Source organism: Pteropus alecto, unplaced genomic scaffold (assembly GCF_000325575.1).
Source record: "Pteropus alecto unplaced genomic scaffold, ASM32557v1 scaffold87, whole genome shotgun sequence".
Lineage (NCBI taxonomy): Eukaryota > Metazoa > Chordata > Mammalia > Chiroptera > Pteropodidae > Pteropus > Pteropus alecto.
In genome coordinates, this window is record NW_006443225.1 from 18,196,304 (window position 1) to 18,215,761 (window position 19,458).

General features: G+C 34.4%; 1 protein-coding gene across 2 annotated transcripts in view; it reads left to right on the top strand.

The window, feature by feature from the left end:
- The window catches only part of ZC2HC1A (zinc finger C2HC-type containing 1A), a 35,147-nt gene that overhangs the window by 11,675 nt on the left and 4,014 nt on the right, over positions 1-19,458 (top strand). The window contains exons 4-8 of one of the 2 annotated variants that reach the window (XM_025041176.1): positions 2,068-2,209; positions 4,310-4,458; positions 6,471-6,567; positions 7,224-7,323; positions 17,261-17,377. In XM_025041176.1, the coding sequence (XP_024896944.1) occupies positions 2,068-2,209; positions 4,310-4,458; positions 6,471-6,567; positions 7,224-7,323; positions 17,261-17,377 (605 nt within the window). The remainder of the gene's footprint in view (positions 1-2,067; positions 2,210-4,309; positions 4,459-6,470; positions 6,568-7,223; positions 7,324-17,260; positions 17,378-19,458) is intronic. The other variant, XM_025041177.1, reaches the window with a different exon arrangement.

Genomic DNA, 19,458 nt, shown 5'->3' on the forward strand with positions numbered 1-19,458 from the left:
TTTTAAAAGATTGATGCTGTTTTTTCCTTAAATGTCTCTAAGAATTCAACAGAAGAGGCGTCTGGTTCAGGAGTTTTCTTTGTGTATTTTTTAATAGTAGATTCATTTTTAGGAATGTGTAAGACGTGATTTTCTGTTCTGGTGTCTATTTGGTTGTGTTTGTCAAGGATATTGTTCGTTTCATTTTAATTGTCAAATTAGCATTAAGTTTCTTTATAATATCTTCTTTCTCATGTTTGTAAGAACTGGATCATGTACTATTTTACGTTCTTGGTAATTTGTATTTTTGTGTGTGTGTTGCCTTCTTAGTGTTTTTAAAGAACCACCTTTTGACTTCGTTGACTCAACATATATTGTTGATTTAAAAATAAAAACAAAATAGAAATAGTCGGCTATTTCAATAATATGACAAAATAAATCTTTCGTAGCCCATAAGCCAGCATCATGTTTAGTGAAAAGGTCCTCAGAGGTAGTTCTGTTAGAGTCGAGAGCAGGATTCAGCTCCAACCCATGAAGTGAGTGTTGGCCGATAGCTGCGTAGGGATTGGAAAAAAGAGGATAAAACTGCCATCATTAGAGATGAAAACTCAAGAGAATCAACTAATATAATACTACAATTAATAAGAGAAGTCAGTGAAGTAATGACGTCTGATGTTAATACACAGAAATTACTAGGTTTCATATTTCAACAACTTGTAACAGAAAAATGAAGAAAAGACCCTTTATAAAAGAGCACCAAATATAAAATATTTAGGAATAAACCCTATAATAATAAAGGTACAGGACTTCCACAAATAATATTTTTAAAAAGTACTGAAAGACAAACGCTTCTTCAAATGGAAATATATCTCATATTCTTGAATGAGTATACTTAGCATAATAAAGATTTAAGTTCCTTAAGTCATTTGTGACTATAATGTTTAGTTTTTCCTGTTAAAATATGGTTTCCAGTTAAAAAAAAATTAGACTAGCCGATTCTAAAGTTTCTCTGGTAAGATATACATACAAGAATAACCAGAAAAGTTTGTAAAAGAAGCAGAATGAAGGAGGTTACCCTACCAGATATTAAATATTATTAAAAAGTGTCAATATTTAAAACACTGATACAGTCACAATAATGGAACAAAAAGGAAGTTCAAAAATAAGTTCAAATACAAAAGAGAACATGATAACTTGATATCCCAGCTTAGTGAGAGAAAAGCCCATGAAGGATGAGATGGCGAGGCAGCTGCAGAGCCGTGTTAAACAGAAAACGAAGTTGAATCCGTATGTGACTCCGAACATTGCGATGAATTCCAAATGAGCGAGATTCACATTTTTTTTTTAATGAAGCCACTAAAGTAATAGGTGGAAACATGGAAGATTTTCATTTACTCTGGTGTGAGATTGGACTTTGCTGACTGTGACTACAGATCTAGAGAACAATAAAGATTTATAGATTAAACTACATTTAAAAAGTAATTCTTTATATCAGAAGACCCTTACATAAGGTCAAAAGACAGACATAGTTTTTGTGGAGGACTGGGGCTAATCTCCTCTAAAGAGTGACTGGAAATTGTTTAAAGAAAAAAAAGACCAGTATCCCAACAGATAAGTTGACCAGACATATAAGCACTTCACAGAAAAGGCAATACGAATGATTCTTAATGTTATGAAAAGATGCTCAATTTCTTTCATTGTAAGAGAAAAGCCAGTTAAAACCATAGAGAACTGTTTTTCACCTTTCTCTTCAATTAAAAACCCAAAAGTTTGATAATATGCTTCGTTGAAGAAACTATGGGAAAACTGGGAAATACACTCTTAGTGGGAGCTTAAATGTGTGTAATACCTACAGAACTCGATTTAGCAGTGTCTATCACAATTGCGATTGCATTTTAAAAACATATAATATAGTTGCATAAAGTTTTTTTGTTTTTTGTTTTTTTTTTGTAATTGTAAATTTTGGAAGGAGACCATTTAAGGGCACCTGATAAGAGAACATTTAAAGTAATATATATGGCATTTCCTCAAGTTTTATCTCAATTTATTTCAAAAAGAAGTTCTGAAACTATTTTTCTTTATTTATAGCCTGAACCACCAAAGAAACCATCTAACTGGAGAAGAAAACATGAAGAATTCATTGCCACCATAAGAGCCGCTAAAGGCCTTGATCAGGCGCTTAAAGAGGGGGGCCGGCTTCCTCCTCCTCCCCCACCTTCTTATGACCCCGGTATGTGGAGGGTTGTTGACGGAAATTTTAAGTTGTTACTAAACTTAATTCATAATAATGGAATCTGATGAAGTATAATCTTCAAAAGCTTTGCTGCAAAATAATCGTGATATTCCAGGCATTTAGACTGATTAAGACACATCAGTGTGGAACGTAGAAATGCATTATCTTTTTAGCTCAATACTTTTATTTAAACAGCATTATAATACCGTTTATTACATCATTAGAGTAACTTTTAAGTGTTAGTATTTCAGGACTTATTTTAATCATGCTCATTGTGGGTTGAAATGTACTCAGTCAGTAAAATTCAGAGTTACGATGCCCAGATCTTTGGAATCTTATCATCCAGAAAGGAAAAAAATAATATTGCTTCTAAAATGTACAGTTCACGTAGGCAGCTACCATATGGACTGATATACCTAAATTATGCCCTAAGCTCATGTATTATATTTTCTTTCTCGGGTAGATAAAAGTTGCTTGTCACTGTTAACAAGAGCAAGGCAGGATGCTGGCAACACCATACGTGATATTAAGACACTGAAAGATTTAAAGTAGCACAGTCGACACTTTGTCATTGGTTATTAGAGTGGCCTAAAGAGACAGTTATTTTAATGTAAAAAGTTAGCCACATTAAAATTGCGGTAGTATTCTACATTGAGACTTATTTCTTAGTAAAGAGAAATTCCTTTAGGAAATCCAGGTATGATAATTTTTGACATTTTATTGTAGAGAAGTTGACAAACTATTTCTATAAAGGGTCAGGGAGTAAATAGCTTACGCTTTGCAAGCCAGAGTCTTTCTCTTTTGTAACTATGCAACTCTGCCTCTGCTGGAAGATACCAGCCATAGTTATGCCTCTGCTGGAAGATATCAGCCACAGTTATGTAAATGAACGGCATTGCTGTATTCCAATAAAACTTTATTTGTGAAAACAGGCCGCAGGCAGTCTGGATTTGGCCCAGGGGCCCTAGTTTGCCAACTCCTGTACTAGATTAATTAAATGTAATGCCGTGAATGTCTTGGGGATGTCCCGACTGGGTTTGGGGCTCTTCTAACTCTCCCTTACTTTTCCCCATGAAGTTGAATTTTCTCTCTGTTTCGGAGGTATTTATATGTTACGTCTTATCTAACATAACTATTTTTCATGTTTACATAAGTCAGTGAGAGTGCCCGTTTTTCAGGATAATTTGGGCTTTAGAAATTTTTTAATCTCTCAGAGTAAAACAACTTTCTTATTAGAAATTTTAGACTTAACCACTAATTAATTAGCATAACAAATATTTGAGCTTCAGATGAGTATAAATTCTAAAGGACAGACTCCCTCTCAAAAAATAAACACGTTGAAATAAATTCAGATTTTTTTTGATACTGATAAATTTTTATATTCATGTCTTCTCAGTGTCTCTAAAAGTTGAGATCTTTTACAGTGCTACAAAATGCTACAAAATTTGGTAATTCAGAGATTTAATTTAAAAAAAAATTTTATGCACTATAAATTGAACTTTAGAATATTTTATCGAGGAAACATTTGCTTTTAAATTTGAATTAACTATGTTAATGAGGTATGTTCTTATCACTTCTTTCATCTGATAGAACCTCTACAGGAAAATAAAACTGTGTAAAGTTGATTAAACTATTTCTGGACAGTTTTCCTCTAATTGAAGTAAAGGTTTTAACATATTCTAAATTTTAAAATACATTTTTAATGTATTGAGTTAATACTGCTTAACTAGTTAACCATATAAAAATATATATATATGATGAAAACATGGCATTATAGAGGCAAAAAAGAAATAACATTTTTCCTCTACTTATTCATTTTTTGTACTTAGGATTTATCTGTTGGTCTTCTTCCCTCTCAAATTTGATTCTAAGTGGGAAGAAAATCGGAGTTTATTATATACTAGCAGACTTTTTTCTGAAATGTCTTTACTAAGTTTAGATAAGTCAGGTCGGGTGATTATAAGGAAACGAGGGTTTTTGCTTATCAAATGTTGTTACTTATGCTTACATGGTGAATTAACGTTCATAAAAATTTAGAATCCCTTATGTCTCATTTCAAGTATTATGTTATTAATCTGTTTCTTTTTTCTATTTTAGATTATATTCAGTGTCCGTATTGCCAGAGGAGATTTAATGAAAATGCAGCTGATAGACATATAAATTTCTGTAAAGAACAGGCAGCACGTATTAGTAATAAAGGCAAATTTTCTACTGATACCAAAGGAAAAGTGACCTCTCGGCCACAGGTGAAATGCTCAACTTACTCATTTCTACAAACAAACGAGAAAATGACTTTTCAAGTTCACTGTTTCGGTTTTATGCTTTACAGAATATTTAAGTACAGTTTTCTCACCTGCAAAAATTTTTATCTTACTGTTCAGGGATTTAGTAAGCAATTTGAATGGCTAATTGAAAACTTTAATATGAAATGGACTTGAGTTAGTAGAGACTTGAAATTATACAGATTTAAAGAGGTGTTCGGGAAAAAAGTAAGAAAGTAAGTTAAAAATAGGTTAAGCAGATTCAGAGGAAACCAGAGGAATTAGAAGTGTGAGAAAATGGTGATAAAATCCATGTTTGAAAGTCACATAAGTCCTGAATGTTTTCATGTCGTAGAAGAGACGAGATGCAGCTCAGTAAGGAAGGGGTCAGATTATCTAGGTCAGGGGGACAGCCGGTTACTGAGAGGCAAGTGAACATGTTTTAAACAAGAGGCATTCAGAGTGGTGTGTGGATTCAGTAGGGAAACTAACCTGGCTGGTTCAAAAAGAAAAGGTGCTAGGTTCTGGACAGCTAGGAAACCTGACGATAAAATTGAGTCAAATGATAGGAGGCCTAATATATAGAGCGGGGAAATTTTCCTTATTGAAAGGAATGTTCTGCTTCTTTCTATTTGTAAGCCACAAAGTTAATAATAATACGTTTCGTTACGTACATAAAAATCTTAGTCCCCGGTACGAAATGCTACCAGGTCCCTGTTGAGACTTGGCGTCTCGGTGGGTTACGTGCTATGGCAGCGCCCTTTGTCCATGCTGGTAATTTTGCTCGTCTTTGGCACGTAGCACAGATGCGTGCATCATCAATTCTGTTTCTTAACCCAGTTTTATGGACCCTGTTTTTAGTAGACATGTCTGATATTTTGAGGAGTCTCTGTTGGGTCTTGTTTTCCATATTGTTTTTAGTTTTAATACCTTTCCTAATGTCTTTGTTGATATTTTAATGGGGGAGACTGATGCTAACAGATGTCCTTTTAAACCAGAAACACCTCTTAGGTGTTCAAAGCAGCTGTTTTTATGTGGCTCATCTCCTAAGTCTTCTAGTCATTTGTTCATGTGACAGTTATTGATGGTTTTCTATTCGCTGAGGGCTTTTAAATTTGAGGTTCTGGAATAATAGTTCCAGACATGCATGCTGTTTGAGTGCGTGTGTCAAGATTTTTTTTTTTAAGATCGCATACTGAATTTCCAAAGGTTATGATGTTTGACTTTAACGTTTGTGTTTAGCCAGCAGCTTTTTAGTAGTAGTGCATCTTAAATTTTATTATGATTATTGGTATAAAATATGATTTGATTTTTGAATATTAGGTTTAAGACCAATTTTCACATAAAATCCTAAGCAGTTTAAATAATGCAGTAAGCCAAATCTCAAGTTCACGTGTAAGTACAGGAACCACCCTACAGTTGGAACATGGGCTGGACCCGAGGCGCATGAGTCTTACTTAATAGCTGTCTCTCTTCACATTGGGGAAATCTAAAAGGCAGCTGTTGTAAAACTTGTCCAGACTGATATATACTCTTAAGAATTTTTATCAGGAAATATGGCTGGATTATGTACATGAAATATAAAAACACCTGTGAGAACATGTAAAAATCATGACCTTTAGTGCTGTCCTACCAAGTAAGCATCATTGGGCGTTTCTAAGTCTTTCTGTTAATCCTTGCTTGGCATTTAAAATCTAACACTGAGGAAATACTTTCCATGAAACCGTTTCTCCCACTGTGAGCTGGGAAAAGGTGCTCCTAGTTTATTTGAGCAGTGGAACCTCTGAGCCAAATTTTAGCACACCAGTTTTGAAAGGGAGCACGTTTTGGGAAACCTCTCTAAGGTGACACATTTTAATCCACGCTTTCTCGACGTGGCTGACTCAGTAGCTAGTAAAAAGATTGCTCATTTCAGGGAATGTGAGCTTTTGAAATACTAGTTTATAACCCCTAATCAAAAACGAAGTTGATAAAACATTTTCTTTTCTTTATTTTAGTATAAGCCGCCTGCACTTAAAAAGTCAAATTCTCCTGGCACGGCGTCAGGATCGTCACGGTTACCACAACCAAGTGCCATTAGCAAGACCATTGTAGGTAATGAGATCCATAAAATCACTATTCTTTCTTTTTTTCTTTCTTTCTTCCTTTTTTTTTTTTGTCATAGCGTTGGTAAAGAAGGAAATGAAGATAGTGTTTTATTCTGTATCATTAAAATAGATTTATAATTAGCAAGGGATGGAGAGCATAAGTAATTATTTGGGGGTAAAAATAAAGTAACTTTCAGTAGCTTCTACTTTAGGTATTTTCTAGTCCTTTGTTTATTTATTTTTTTATTTTTTTTGGCTTAAAGCTTTGTCCTTGGTGTGATTATTGATATAGCATCTGTTCAGAGTAGTTGACCATGTTCTTGTCTTGATTCTTTGACCAGAGTATTTTTCTCTCATTTCTGCCTATGTCTGAACTTGATAGTTGTCCTTAATAGACAAATGACTAATGGCTTGAAGAAGATGTCGACCAGCAAAGTATACCTTTATTTGTATGTAAATTGTAAGAAAGAAATATAGAAATTAGAAATGAAGGATGCTATATGTTATTCTCTGGAAATTTCATTTTTTAAAAAAATAACTTGTTTTGATTTATTGCCACTAAGATTTATTGCCGTTAAAGCATCATTTTCCTTGTCGGAGGCTCTGTTTTATGCGATATTCTTTTCAGAGCGTCATTAACACTGATACTGTTTTTATCGCAAGGTGCGCCTTCAGGTAAAGCGTCTTCCGTTAGCGGCCCTTTGGGAAGCAAACTTCAGACCTCATCGCCCTCTCATAAGGGGGTAGCAGCCCCCCACGCAGGGTAAGTCTACGCCGAACTTAATTTATTAGCTATCTATCCATCTATATGACACTAAGGTTTTATTTTGCTTAGATAATTGGCTTTTTCATTAACCTTAATTTTTTTTCTAAGTTCATTTGCCTCTTTAACATATTGCAGATCAGAACCACAATCACTGCTATCGAGGGTCTAAATTAGTATGACCATATTGAAAGACAATCTGGTGGCATTTATCAGGAGTCTTAAAAAAATCTAGATTTTTGATCGAATAATTTTACTCTAGGAATCTAGTCTAAGGAAATTATTTGAAATACGGAAGAGTTTTGCAATAACCGTAATTTATTAAGCATTATGTATCAGGCACTGTGCTAGACATTTTACATGTATTTTTATTAAAGTCATCCCACTACCATATGATGGGAGATTCAAAAGCAAAGTAATTTGCTCAAAGCAACACAGCTGTTCAGAGTTGGAAACAGGATACAAATTGGGCTATCAGTAGCTCTAAACATTGGTCACTTTTCATGTGTTTTTATTACAATGTAAAAAATATAAAATCACCTAAATATGTCTAGCTTTGTTTGAAGAGCAGATTTTGAAAATCTACAGAAGGTTATTATGCAAGCATAAAATATTTATAAATTTTAATAGGATGATTCTGCTATACCAAGAGGAATATAGGATACAAACTCTATGTTTACTCTGATAGAAACTGGAAAAATATGTGTAAGCAAAAATGTGCTGAAATAGTAACAGTGGGTGACTTTTTTCCTTGTATTTAATACTAACTACCTTTTATCTTTCTATAGTTTTATATACATGGCTTTCAGTAAAGTAACATAATTAAGCTTTCAACAATGACTTTCCTATAGGAAAATTGTTGATGATATTAGAGACTTTAGTAGAAGGCCTCCTATTCCAGTAGAAACCCACTTTCTCTGCCATTTTGATTTCAGAAAATTAAGAATTACTACATAACCTTTAGAATGAGGGATTATGTCTATAACTTTAGAAATACTGATAAAGTTGATTTAAAAATATAGCACACATTATTTTCAGATATAGGTTATTACTTTAACTTTTATTTATGTAGGAAATATATACGAGGGTTTATATCAAATAAGTGTAATTGCTTTTTGCTTTCTAATTTGGACTATGTAGAAAATGCAGAAGCTAAAAGGAATTTAAGTATTCTAGAAAAAGAAAAAAAAATCGGCTAACAAGATCTGATTAGTTAAGTGTTTTTTGTTTTTGGTGTGCTTCCAAAAAGAAGAGACAGGCTATCCTTAAGAAAGAGAGGTTATCAGGAGAACAGGTGGTTGAAAGGTAAAAGGTTCTCATCTTCCCGAGGTAAAACCTGACTTGATTGTTTTTTTCTTCTCCACTCGGTTGACTTAAATATAGACATAACCACGTGTGTTTTAACGTTACAAAGCCTTTTTACCCATATCGCAGAGAATTGCCTTCCATTTTGGTTCATAGTATTTGTTTGTAGTGTTATTTATAGTTTCATTTACAGTCGATTATGAATTAAAAGCTGATATTTTCGGTATCTTTCGTATCATACTGGGAATTTTATCAGTTGGCAATATTAGGTTGTACTGACTCCCAGCATTCTTAAACAGGGCGTGTGAAGCTGGCTGGTATCATCAAAAAGAGTTTGCATCAGAGAACTAGGCTTCTAGGACCTACTGTGCCACTGAAGAGCTGTATCACTTTGTGCATGCCTCTTTCCTGCGTCTCACTCTGACAGCATTCTGTGACTCTGCTTAGACCTTGACAACTGATCTAAGAAAATCTGATTAACATTTACACGGTCCCTAGGAGAAAATCTGTTTGTACTAACAACAAAGATTTTCTAGCACGAAATCTTACAGATTCTCCCACATCATGTTAAATCGTCAAGCATAACTGTTCAAATCCCGATTGTCCATTTGTACGTGATCCTCGCATGTTAGAGGAATGTTTCCAGCCAGTAGGAAGAGAGTGATGGCGTTTGTTTCTGGCTAACTTATGACCCTACTAGCTGGAACATTACTATATCACTGTGTTCAATAGAACCATTCACGACGGTCTGTCTAGTGGCAGACTCCATTCCTTTTTTTAGTTATCGAGGCAGCGATCTGTTTGTGTTTCCCGTGCCATAATGAAAGCCCAGTGTCTGCCTGGCTCACAGATGTAACCAGAGAATGTGGTATAAAGCCCAGCAGCAGAGACACACAGTGCATTTTTAAAAATAATTTGTTTTTTTTTAGTAATAATCGACGTACAATATTATATTAGTTTCTGGAGTACAAAACAGTGATTAGACATTTACGTAACTTGGGAAGTCATCACCCAGATAAATCTAGTATCCATGTTCTTACAGTATATAGTTGTTACAATATTATTGACTATATTCCCTGTGCTGTACTTTACATCCCCACGACTGCTTTGTAACTAACAGTTTGTACTTCTTACTCCCTTCCCCTTTCTCCCCCATTCCCCAATCCCCTCTCCTATCCGGCAACCATCAGTTTGTCCCCTGTATCTATCTATGTGTTTGCTTTGCGTGTTCATATATTTTGTTTTTTTAGATTCCACATATAAGTGAAATCATGTGCTTGTGTCTTTCCCTGTCTGACGAATTTTACTTAGCATGATACCCTCTAGGTCCATCCATGTCATTGCAGACGTCAGGATTTCCTTCTTTTTTTAGCTGAGTAATATTTCATTGTATATGTGTACCATTTCTTCTTTATCCAGTCATCTATTGATGGACACTTAGATTGCTTCCATGTCTTGGCTATTGTAGATTATGCAAGGAACATATGGAAGCATATGTCTTTTCAAATTAGTGTTTTGGGTTTCTTCTGATAAATACCGAGAAGTGGGCATACCGGGTCCTTCTTTGTGTCTTGTTATAGCCTTTGTTTTAAAATCTTTTTTTTGCCTGGTGTAAGTATTGCTTCCCCTGCTTTTCTTTGTTCACTTTCATTTTCATGAACTGTCTTCCATTCCTTTGCTTTCAGACTCTGTGTGTCTTGGGTCTGAAGTGAGTCCCCTGTATGCAGTATATGGAATGATCTTGTTTTCTTAGCCATTCCCTCTTTTTAGTGGAACATTTAATCAATTTACAGTTAAAGTAATTGTTAATAAATATGTAGTCATTGCCATTTTGTTATTCATACTTTTTGTCTTTTTTTTCTTCTTAAAGAAGTCTCTTAAAATTTCTTGTAGTACTGATGTGTTGGTGGTGAACTTCTTTAGCTTTTTCTTGTCTGAGAAGTTCTTATCCTTCATTTCTGAATGATAGCTTTACTGGATGGATTAATCTTGGTTGTAGGTCCTTGCTTTTCATCATTTTGCATATTTTGTGCCAATCCCTTCTGGCCTGCAAAATTTCTGTTGAGAAATCAGCTGACAGTCTTATGGGAGCTCCCTTGTAGGTAATTAATTGCTTTTCTCTTGCTGCTTCTAAGATTCTCTCTGTCTTTAACCTTTGGCATTTTCATTATTATGTATCTTCGTGTGGGTCTCTTTGGATTCATCTTGATCAGGACTCTCTGCACTTCCCTGGGTTCGTATGTCTTATTTCCTTCACCAGGTTAGGGAGGTTTTCTGTCATTATTTCTTCAAAAAGGTGTTTCATTCCTTGCTCTCACTCTTTTCCTTCTGGTGTCCCTTTATGACGTGATGTAGGTGTGCTTGATGTTGTCCCAGAGGCCCCTTACACTATCTTCATTTTTTAGGGTTCTTTTTTCTCGTTGCTGTTCTGATTGGGTGTTTTCTGCTACCTTATCTTCCAAACCGCTGATTCAGCCCTCTGCTTCTCTAATCTGCTCTTGAGTCCTGCTAATGCAGTCTTTATTTCAGTGATTGTGTTCTCTTCTGACTGGTTCTTTGTTATGTTCTCCATCTCCATTTTTATGTTTCCTGTCTCTTTGTTGAAATTCTCGCTGATATCCTTGAACATCCTTATAACCAGTGTTTTGAACTCCGCATCTGCGTATCTCCATTTTGTTTAGTTCTTTTTCTGAAGCGTTGTTCTCTTTCATTTGGGACATTTTTCCTTGCAGCCACATTTTGGCTGCCTCCCTGGGTTTCTGTGTATTAGGTAGGGCTGCCGTGTCTCCCAGTCTTAGCAGAGTGGCCTCATGTAGTAGGTGTCCTCTGGGGCCCAGTGGCGCAATCTCTCTGGTCACCTGAGCCAGGTGCTCCAGGTGTGTCCCTTGTGTGGGTTGTGAGCACACAATAAATTTTTGACAAATAATGAGAAAAGTAATGAATTAATAAATTCAATCCCTTGTTTGTCAACCTGTTGACACATGATAGAATCATGGTTCTGGGCTGATGGAATAAATATGTGAAGTTTGTATGGAAGCTATTATTTCCATTGACACAGACGATTCAGGATAGATTAAAGGATATAAGACATCTGGTTAGCTGAAATGTTCAAGAAATTGAGCATCTGCTGAGATTAGTAAAATGGAGTAATTTTAAAATGTGACTTGGGATTGTTTAAAGGTTATGTATACATAACCTTTGTTGTGGTCAGCTTTAATCTTGCATACTAGTGGCATGTAATCTTTAGCATATTTTGGAGTCATACCACAGAAAAATTCATCTTTGCACTTGGGAAAATTCTCATGTTTGAAAACTAACCTTTAGACATCCTGTGGTCCGACCGATTTTAACAGATTTTTTTTTTTAAGCAGAACAGAAGCTTATAAGATTCTCTCTGTCTTTAACCTTTGGCATTTTCATTACTGTGTATCTTGGTGTGGCTCAGGTGACCAGAGAGATTGCACCACTGAGCCCCAGAGGACACCTACTGCATGAGGCCACTCTGCTAAGACCGTGAGACACAGCAGCCCTGCCTAATACACAGAAACCCAGTGGAATTTTTCCCCATATTCTAAAAGATGATTATCTTTAATCCTAGGAGATTTTAGAATTATGATGCAACACAGAGCTTTTAAATAAATATTGCCACATTTGAATTGTGTCACAAAGTTTACATAGTCATGCCTTGAAAATTGTGTTTTCTTAATGGTTAATTACCAGCTTAAGTGGATATTTCAGCTGCTAATTTTGAATAGCTGAATTATCAAATTTCAGAGCTTTACTTCTGTTCAGTTACTAGGAAAACAGAAGTTTACTTTGGAGCAACAGAATGCATATAAGGAGCATTTCTTAATACAAAAATTGAATTTGGTTTCTCATACTTTATATTAACAACAGTAAGAAATAAATACCTAGTTTTTAAATACATGTCATATGAATAGAAACAGGCTTTCATCATTAGCCAATCTTTTGGTGGATGTGAATTATATTTCTGTGGAACATTAGATTTTTATGAACTTCTCCGTCTTTTATTATTGATCTAGAAATACCTAACACAACCTGGAAACACAGAGTTTGGCTTCTTATGTGGATAATGATGATTGACCATTGGATTAGGGCAGATGACTTTTCCATGGAATTATAGACTAAATTATCTGCATAAGATTGATAAGTTTAGAATCAAAAGTGGAAGTAGGAGACATTAAAGTGCCTCAGAACATGGTGATGATAGAGGTCTAGAAGGATACAGAATATCACCTGGTAAACTTTTTCCCAGCATTACTTCAGAAGTCATCTTTTAATTATATCTCTATCTGCTGGGCTTGCTACAGTTTTACAAGACTGAGTGGCTTTTTTCTTAAGAGAATTCGCTCTCATGGTATCAGCAAGGACCTTCGATAAATAAATTTCACATTAGAAATAGGTTGATATTATTGCCAAATATTTCTAAAAATGTGCATTCAGCTATAAATATTTTGAAAATCCACCAAAATATTATCTCTCTACATACACTACTCGTATCATAGAAGTCACATGCAACTGCAGATATCATTTTAAATTAAAAATTCTTGGTCAAAGTAGAAGTGTTCATCATCTGTAGAAATGTGTTACCTTGACAAAAAGTAATATGTTTTCATTAAGGAACACAAGATAATGTAGTGATATTTATCATAATCTTTTAATATATGGTAAAATAAATCATCGTTGAAATCTGCTTTTCATTTAGATTTTTCAAAATCTTAAAATACTAACATCCTCTCATAGAAGAAATTTTGATGTTTTAGAGCAGGTGATGTTTTTGAATCATGGGCTGAGGGCCAAATCCTGCTCAACACCCGTTTTTTATTGGAATGTGGCCACGCCCAGTTGCTTTGCATTGTCCTTAGCTGCCTTCGTGCTGCAATGACACAGTGGAGTATTTGTGACAGAGACACTCTATAGCCCGCAGAGCCTGAAATACTTACTGTCTGGCCCTTTACAGAGAAAGTTGTCCACTCACTCTTTGGGAATAAGTTAATTATTGTAGGAATTAGTTATTTATAATTTGAAGATAAGGGTTTTAAGGATTCTTCATTTACTCCCAAAGATGGAACTGTTATTTTTTAAGCCATGTGGGCTCCCTAGGAACTTTGACCACAGATTAATGTTCCCTGGAACCAATGCGGTTTTTTAACTTTTATTCTTCCGACACATTTCTGTGGCTGAATGGAAAGAACAGCGAGGGCTTAAAAAAACACTTTCATGTCGACTCCAGCCAAATCTTTCCTAGAAGGACATGCTCTTGAATGTTACATCGGTTTGAAATTCTGTCTGCACCAAATGCCTGCTATGAGGGTGTGCTTGGTTAGCTTCAAAACATCCTCCTTCCTTTCCATTAGCAGCAGCAGGACTTTTTCTGATGAATGGATTTGTTTATTCCTGCCTTAATTTCTTTCAGACCTTGAGTGTATAACAATTGTCATTACTGAATTGGAGCCTTTAAGAGATATGGCATTAAAGCACTCTAAAAGCGTAGATATTGATAGTTCCATAATGGGGTACTACCACAGTGAAATTATATTCCTCCAACTTTGTAAATAATTAAAAAACATATAATGCAGTCGACTTGTCATTCTACTTTCCCAACATTTATTGATTCTCAAAGTAACCCCAGGTGTAGATGATGGATGAATTCAATATGAAAATCAGCAGACGTGCATTTTTTTCATAACTTGAAACATCTAAGGGCACTTGAGATCAAAGCAAAACACATAGTAGACGCAGGCTTCCTGGTTTCTGTATTCATTTTATTCACTTCCTTAACTGACAGTTTGCAAGGCTAAGACAGAGAAGAAACGTCAACCAAAGAGCAGTCAGTTGGGTCGAAGCCTTAAATTCTTTTTGGTAAAATCACCACTTTTGCAAAGATTTCAGTTTTTTTCCAAATTTCCCTTGATCTTTTTGCTGCTTTAACTTATCTTTAGTGCTACTAGAGGTTGAGGCACAGAAATAAAGTTTAATAAAAAGGAGACGTGGGAAGGTAGCATTTATGTTCACTAAAATAAATGTGAAGATGGTACATGAGAAACGATCTGCCACATCCGTGATCTAGGTTGTTTAGGAAAAGATTTAAGTATTTGAAAGTTCTTCTTTCATAAACTAATATTTTTAAAATTTATTTAATTACCCCCAAACTGACTTTTATTACATGCTATTTAAAAATATATGTGTAGTCAAGATTTATAAATATATAAATATATACATGTAAAATCTTGACTATATTATTGAGATTTATAAATTTAGTTTTGGTTATCCTTTGATATTGGCATAGTATAAAGTAGCAAATTATAGAAGAACATAAATTTAAGTGATTTTTAGTTTACGAATGACATTTATTTCCGTTTAGCCTAAGTAACGTTTGAATGCTTGTATATTTATAGATATCTACATATATAGATGTATAGATATACATATACATATACATATACATATATGCACACATACATACATACATACACATTCTTTGAAGCTTTTGCACGCCATGTATTGGACTTTCCTACAAGTGTTTATATTTAATTACCCCAAAACTGACTTTTATTACATGCTATTTAAAAATATATGTGTAGTCAAGATTTATAAATATATAAATATATACATGTAAAATCTTGACTGTATTATTGAGATTTATAAATTTAGTTTTGGTTATACTTTGATATTGGCATAGTATAAAGTATCAAATTATAGAAGAACATAAATTTAAGTGATTTTTAGTTTACGAATGACATTTATTTCCGTTTAGCCTAAGTAACGTTTGAATGCTTGTATATTTATAGATATCTACATATATAGATGTATAGATATACATATACATATACATATACATATATGCACACATACATACATACATACACATAGGTAGCTAGGTAGATCAATTGAGTTCAATTTATAACAGTTATATGGCACTATATATCGTCATGGGAACCCGCCTTTCAATTAGATTTTCAAAAGCTGAAAATGCTGGTCATCCTCTCATAGAATATATGGAATATTCTCATTAGATAATTACCTTTAGATTTTTATTAGGTTTTACATATCTCCTTTTCAAATATGAACTTTGTTGTATCATATGTAAGATTTGAGTAGTTCTTATCACGTCAGAGGAATCTTTCTTAAAAATGTAGCTTAAAATTTTCGAAATTATAATTTTAGTAACTTTCTGAGGAAGAAAATAAAATATTTTATTCCTTATTTCAAATTCACAGATTTGTTTTGTTCAAATAACAATTTGAATAATAATGTTTTGCTAATGGTTAAACAATTCAAAGAAAAATCTGACTTGTTTAAATTCCAAAAAGTCGACTTTTCCAGTTATCTTTCAGAAATAAAATGAACCATAAGATTTAATCTCAAACATTTTAGAAATTGTTTAATATATATATTTAATGAAGGCATTTTTTAAACTTTAAAACGTTTTAAATGTGAACATCACCACCTGCAAAATATTAGTATCAACGTTTACAAAAAAAATGCCTGCTCTCTACAGGATACTAAAAGAACATAAAAATGGATAAAATGTGCCCCTCCTTAAAGACCCTTATAACCTAGAGAAATGAACGGATTCTTTTTAGATTCTAAACTCAATAAGAACAAGCATCAAGCCTCTCTTATTTACCAGTATATCGCCAGAAAGTAGCACAGTGCCTGACACATAGAGATGCTCAGGATTTATACAGTCAGTGAATAAGTGGAACAAGCAAATAAGCATCCCTTAAAAAGAGTGTAGTTTTAGAGTTAACGAGCAGTGATATGTTATTCAGTAGTCATTTAAAATAGTTCTCCTAATTTCATAATTTTCCCTGTTCCCTACCATGAGTGTATATGGGTTGGTGATAGTATATATGATTCAATTATTTGGCTGATGTAAAACAGTGAAGTATCTACAGACCAGCAATTCTTGTATCAACCTCTGGATGGATATCCTTTACACTTTTGGCATGGCCAGTAGCATTTTTACACGTTATTTTTCACGATGACTGTGTTTTTTTACATAGGATCTTGTTTTACTTTTCCCTGGATAGATTTCAGAAATAGTTATTCTTTGTTAGAAAGTCAAATGGAGTAAAGATATAAATATTCATTTGATTTCTTATTTTATATTTGGAATTTTAAAGTACAGGGGAAATGATAAAATAATAAAGAAGAAAAAGGGGAAGGGTCTGTGAATTCAGGGACTGGAAACAGTGAGATTACTCAAGAACACCATAAAGACAGGCCTCCCATCTGCCTTATTTACTAGAACAATGACTTTCAGTTCACTGCTAGCTTCACAAATTTTACTTGAAACAATAGTTTTAAGTGTCTTCGTTGATTCCACTGCCCTGTTCTGTATAAATGGGGCATTTGTTTGGATGTTCATCAGAACGGATAAGGCGGCCTGCATAGAGAGAATGTTCGTATCTAATAGTGGGCATCGCATGAACTATCTGAGGGTTCTTTTAGGCATTGCTCCTAACCCTGACAGTCAGATAATTAAGAGCTTGGGTACTTTTCTGATGAACCAGAATAATGTCTTTAAAAACATTTTATATATATATATATGAAGAAACAAATGGTAGCAATCTCCTTATGGGTGCCCCTTTATATATTTTAATAGTAAGATGGACAATTTAGGCCCTCCACTTCGAACTGGAAGACATATGCAAAGGTTGTATGACAGTGATACAAAATCAGACAGTGCCATCAAAAGACATGAGTTATTACCCATTTACAAGTAAGTATTTACAACTCAGTTTGGTTCATCTTTTTCAGATATTTCCTTAAAAGCTTTATGTAATAGAGCACTATAAACTTGTATATTCCTATACTTAAAAAAAAAATCTTATTTTAATCATTTTTAAGCTAGGAAGTGTTAAATAATCTTCTGGGACTTAAAACACTTTGATTTTTGGTGAATGTTTCTATCGTCCTAAAGCTATTTTAGAGCATACATTCTATTCCATTAAATTTTAATTTTTAGAAGGTTGAAATATCAGTCACCTTTAATAAGTATTATTTTTGTGAAGTTTTTTTTAGGAGTAATAGTTTTGAAAAGAGTAGAGGGAATATTATTGCTATATTATAACAATATTGCTAGATTATCTTTTAGTTAAGTAGACGATGAATTATTTTAAACAGGCAAGAAAAAAAATCTTAGAAGACATTTCATACAGGAATCCTCAGTCTTTCGTTAGATAGTGATACAATTCCACATAGAACAGAGAAAGCACGTGGCAGTCATTCCAGAACTCTTCCACGTAAGTCTTGAAGCTTTACTAATTTGGGCTCCAATACAAATCTAACTTCATTATAAAGTGACAAAATTTAGGGCTTAATAAGTTAAATTACTTATTAAAGTTGAAAACATGTTCTTAAACGGATCACTTAGTTAACTTTTAAACCGAGGCCCACTACAACATTCTTTTACCAGGTATGAAAAGTAATAATAAATTTAGCTAGATACACACTAAAATGGGAGAAGTCTTGAAGATGTGACCAGCAGCATGCGTTATTGTTAAGTAGCAAATAAGAAATCCTAGAAGGAAGAATCTGAGCCCCAAGCTGGTTTTCTCTGTAGAACTGCTGCGGTCCCTATGCGCCGAAGCAGGTCTCAAAGAAACACTGACCAGCCGTGAGCTAGATGAAGTGCAATTTCAAAATCAACCTTCTGTAGCTGCTGGCACCATAGCAGGCAGGTTGCACTTCTCAGACTGGCCAGAGGCTGGGGCAGCATCCTGCAGGTACCAATAAGGGCCGTTTCCGAGCCTCTGAGAATGGTTCTTGACATTCAGATTCTGCCTCTTAGAGGATGTTACTGGAAATGCACGGTTGCCATTTAATAATGGCAGCTATTCTTTATAATATTATTTTTTAATTTTCTAATTATTAGAATGACTTTTAATTATTGATAGGGTGAGATTGTGCGTGTAGGTGCATGAGTATGTTTGTTTTATCTGTATATCTCATGTACATATTATATGAAAGCGATAGGATTTCTAACAAGATTCTGTTCTAGAGCCAAAAAATGAAAAAATGCATCCTTCCTAGTCTTTTTAGGAATGTCACTGGAGGAGCTGCCATTCTTTGGCAATGATTTTTTTTTTTAGAGCTTGAATCTCTAGGAAGGCACCGTAGCAGTTCTGCACTGTCCCTGAAGGGGGCTCCATAAAAGCAGAGTGAAGTGTCCCTCACGGGTGGACTCGCAGTGACCGTTTGAGGCCGGGATCACCCATCCCTGCCTGCACCGAGGTGCTCTTTGTCGAAGTTTAGAAGTAATTGAAAGGAATTATTTGATGCAGTCTCTCTTTGAGTGACAGCATTGCATACTAAATATAAGATTCGTAGTACAGATTTTCTAAATTCAAATTGAAGTGCTCTGGCCATGTAATAGCTTTGCAGATTACTTAACCTCTCTGAATATGCGTTTCTTCAACTTTAAAATGGGAGTATCTTCTGAGATTTTTGTGAAGATTAAACAAAGTGCAGTATATATAGCATTAGACATCGTTTTTGGCAGGTAGTGGGCATTTAAAAATAGTAGGTGTTATATTACCTACACGTACTTTCAAGGTAGCTGTTTAAAATATTGAAAAACTCCAAACTTTTCTGTACAAGTAGAGAAGAAAGAATCTCAACCAAAGTTTAAGAACTTCGATCTAAAGGAATTTTCCGAAGCATTCTGCTCATTCATGTGACACAACGTTGCTTATCTCCGAAATGAGAAGAATTGAGTAAATCTGTAAAGGAGGGAACCACCACTTCACTGAGCATCCGACCCCTGGTCCAGCAGCGTGCTGGCCATGTCACCTTCGATAT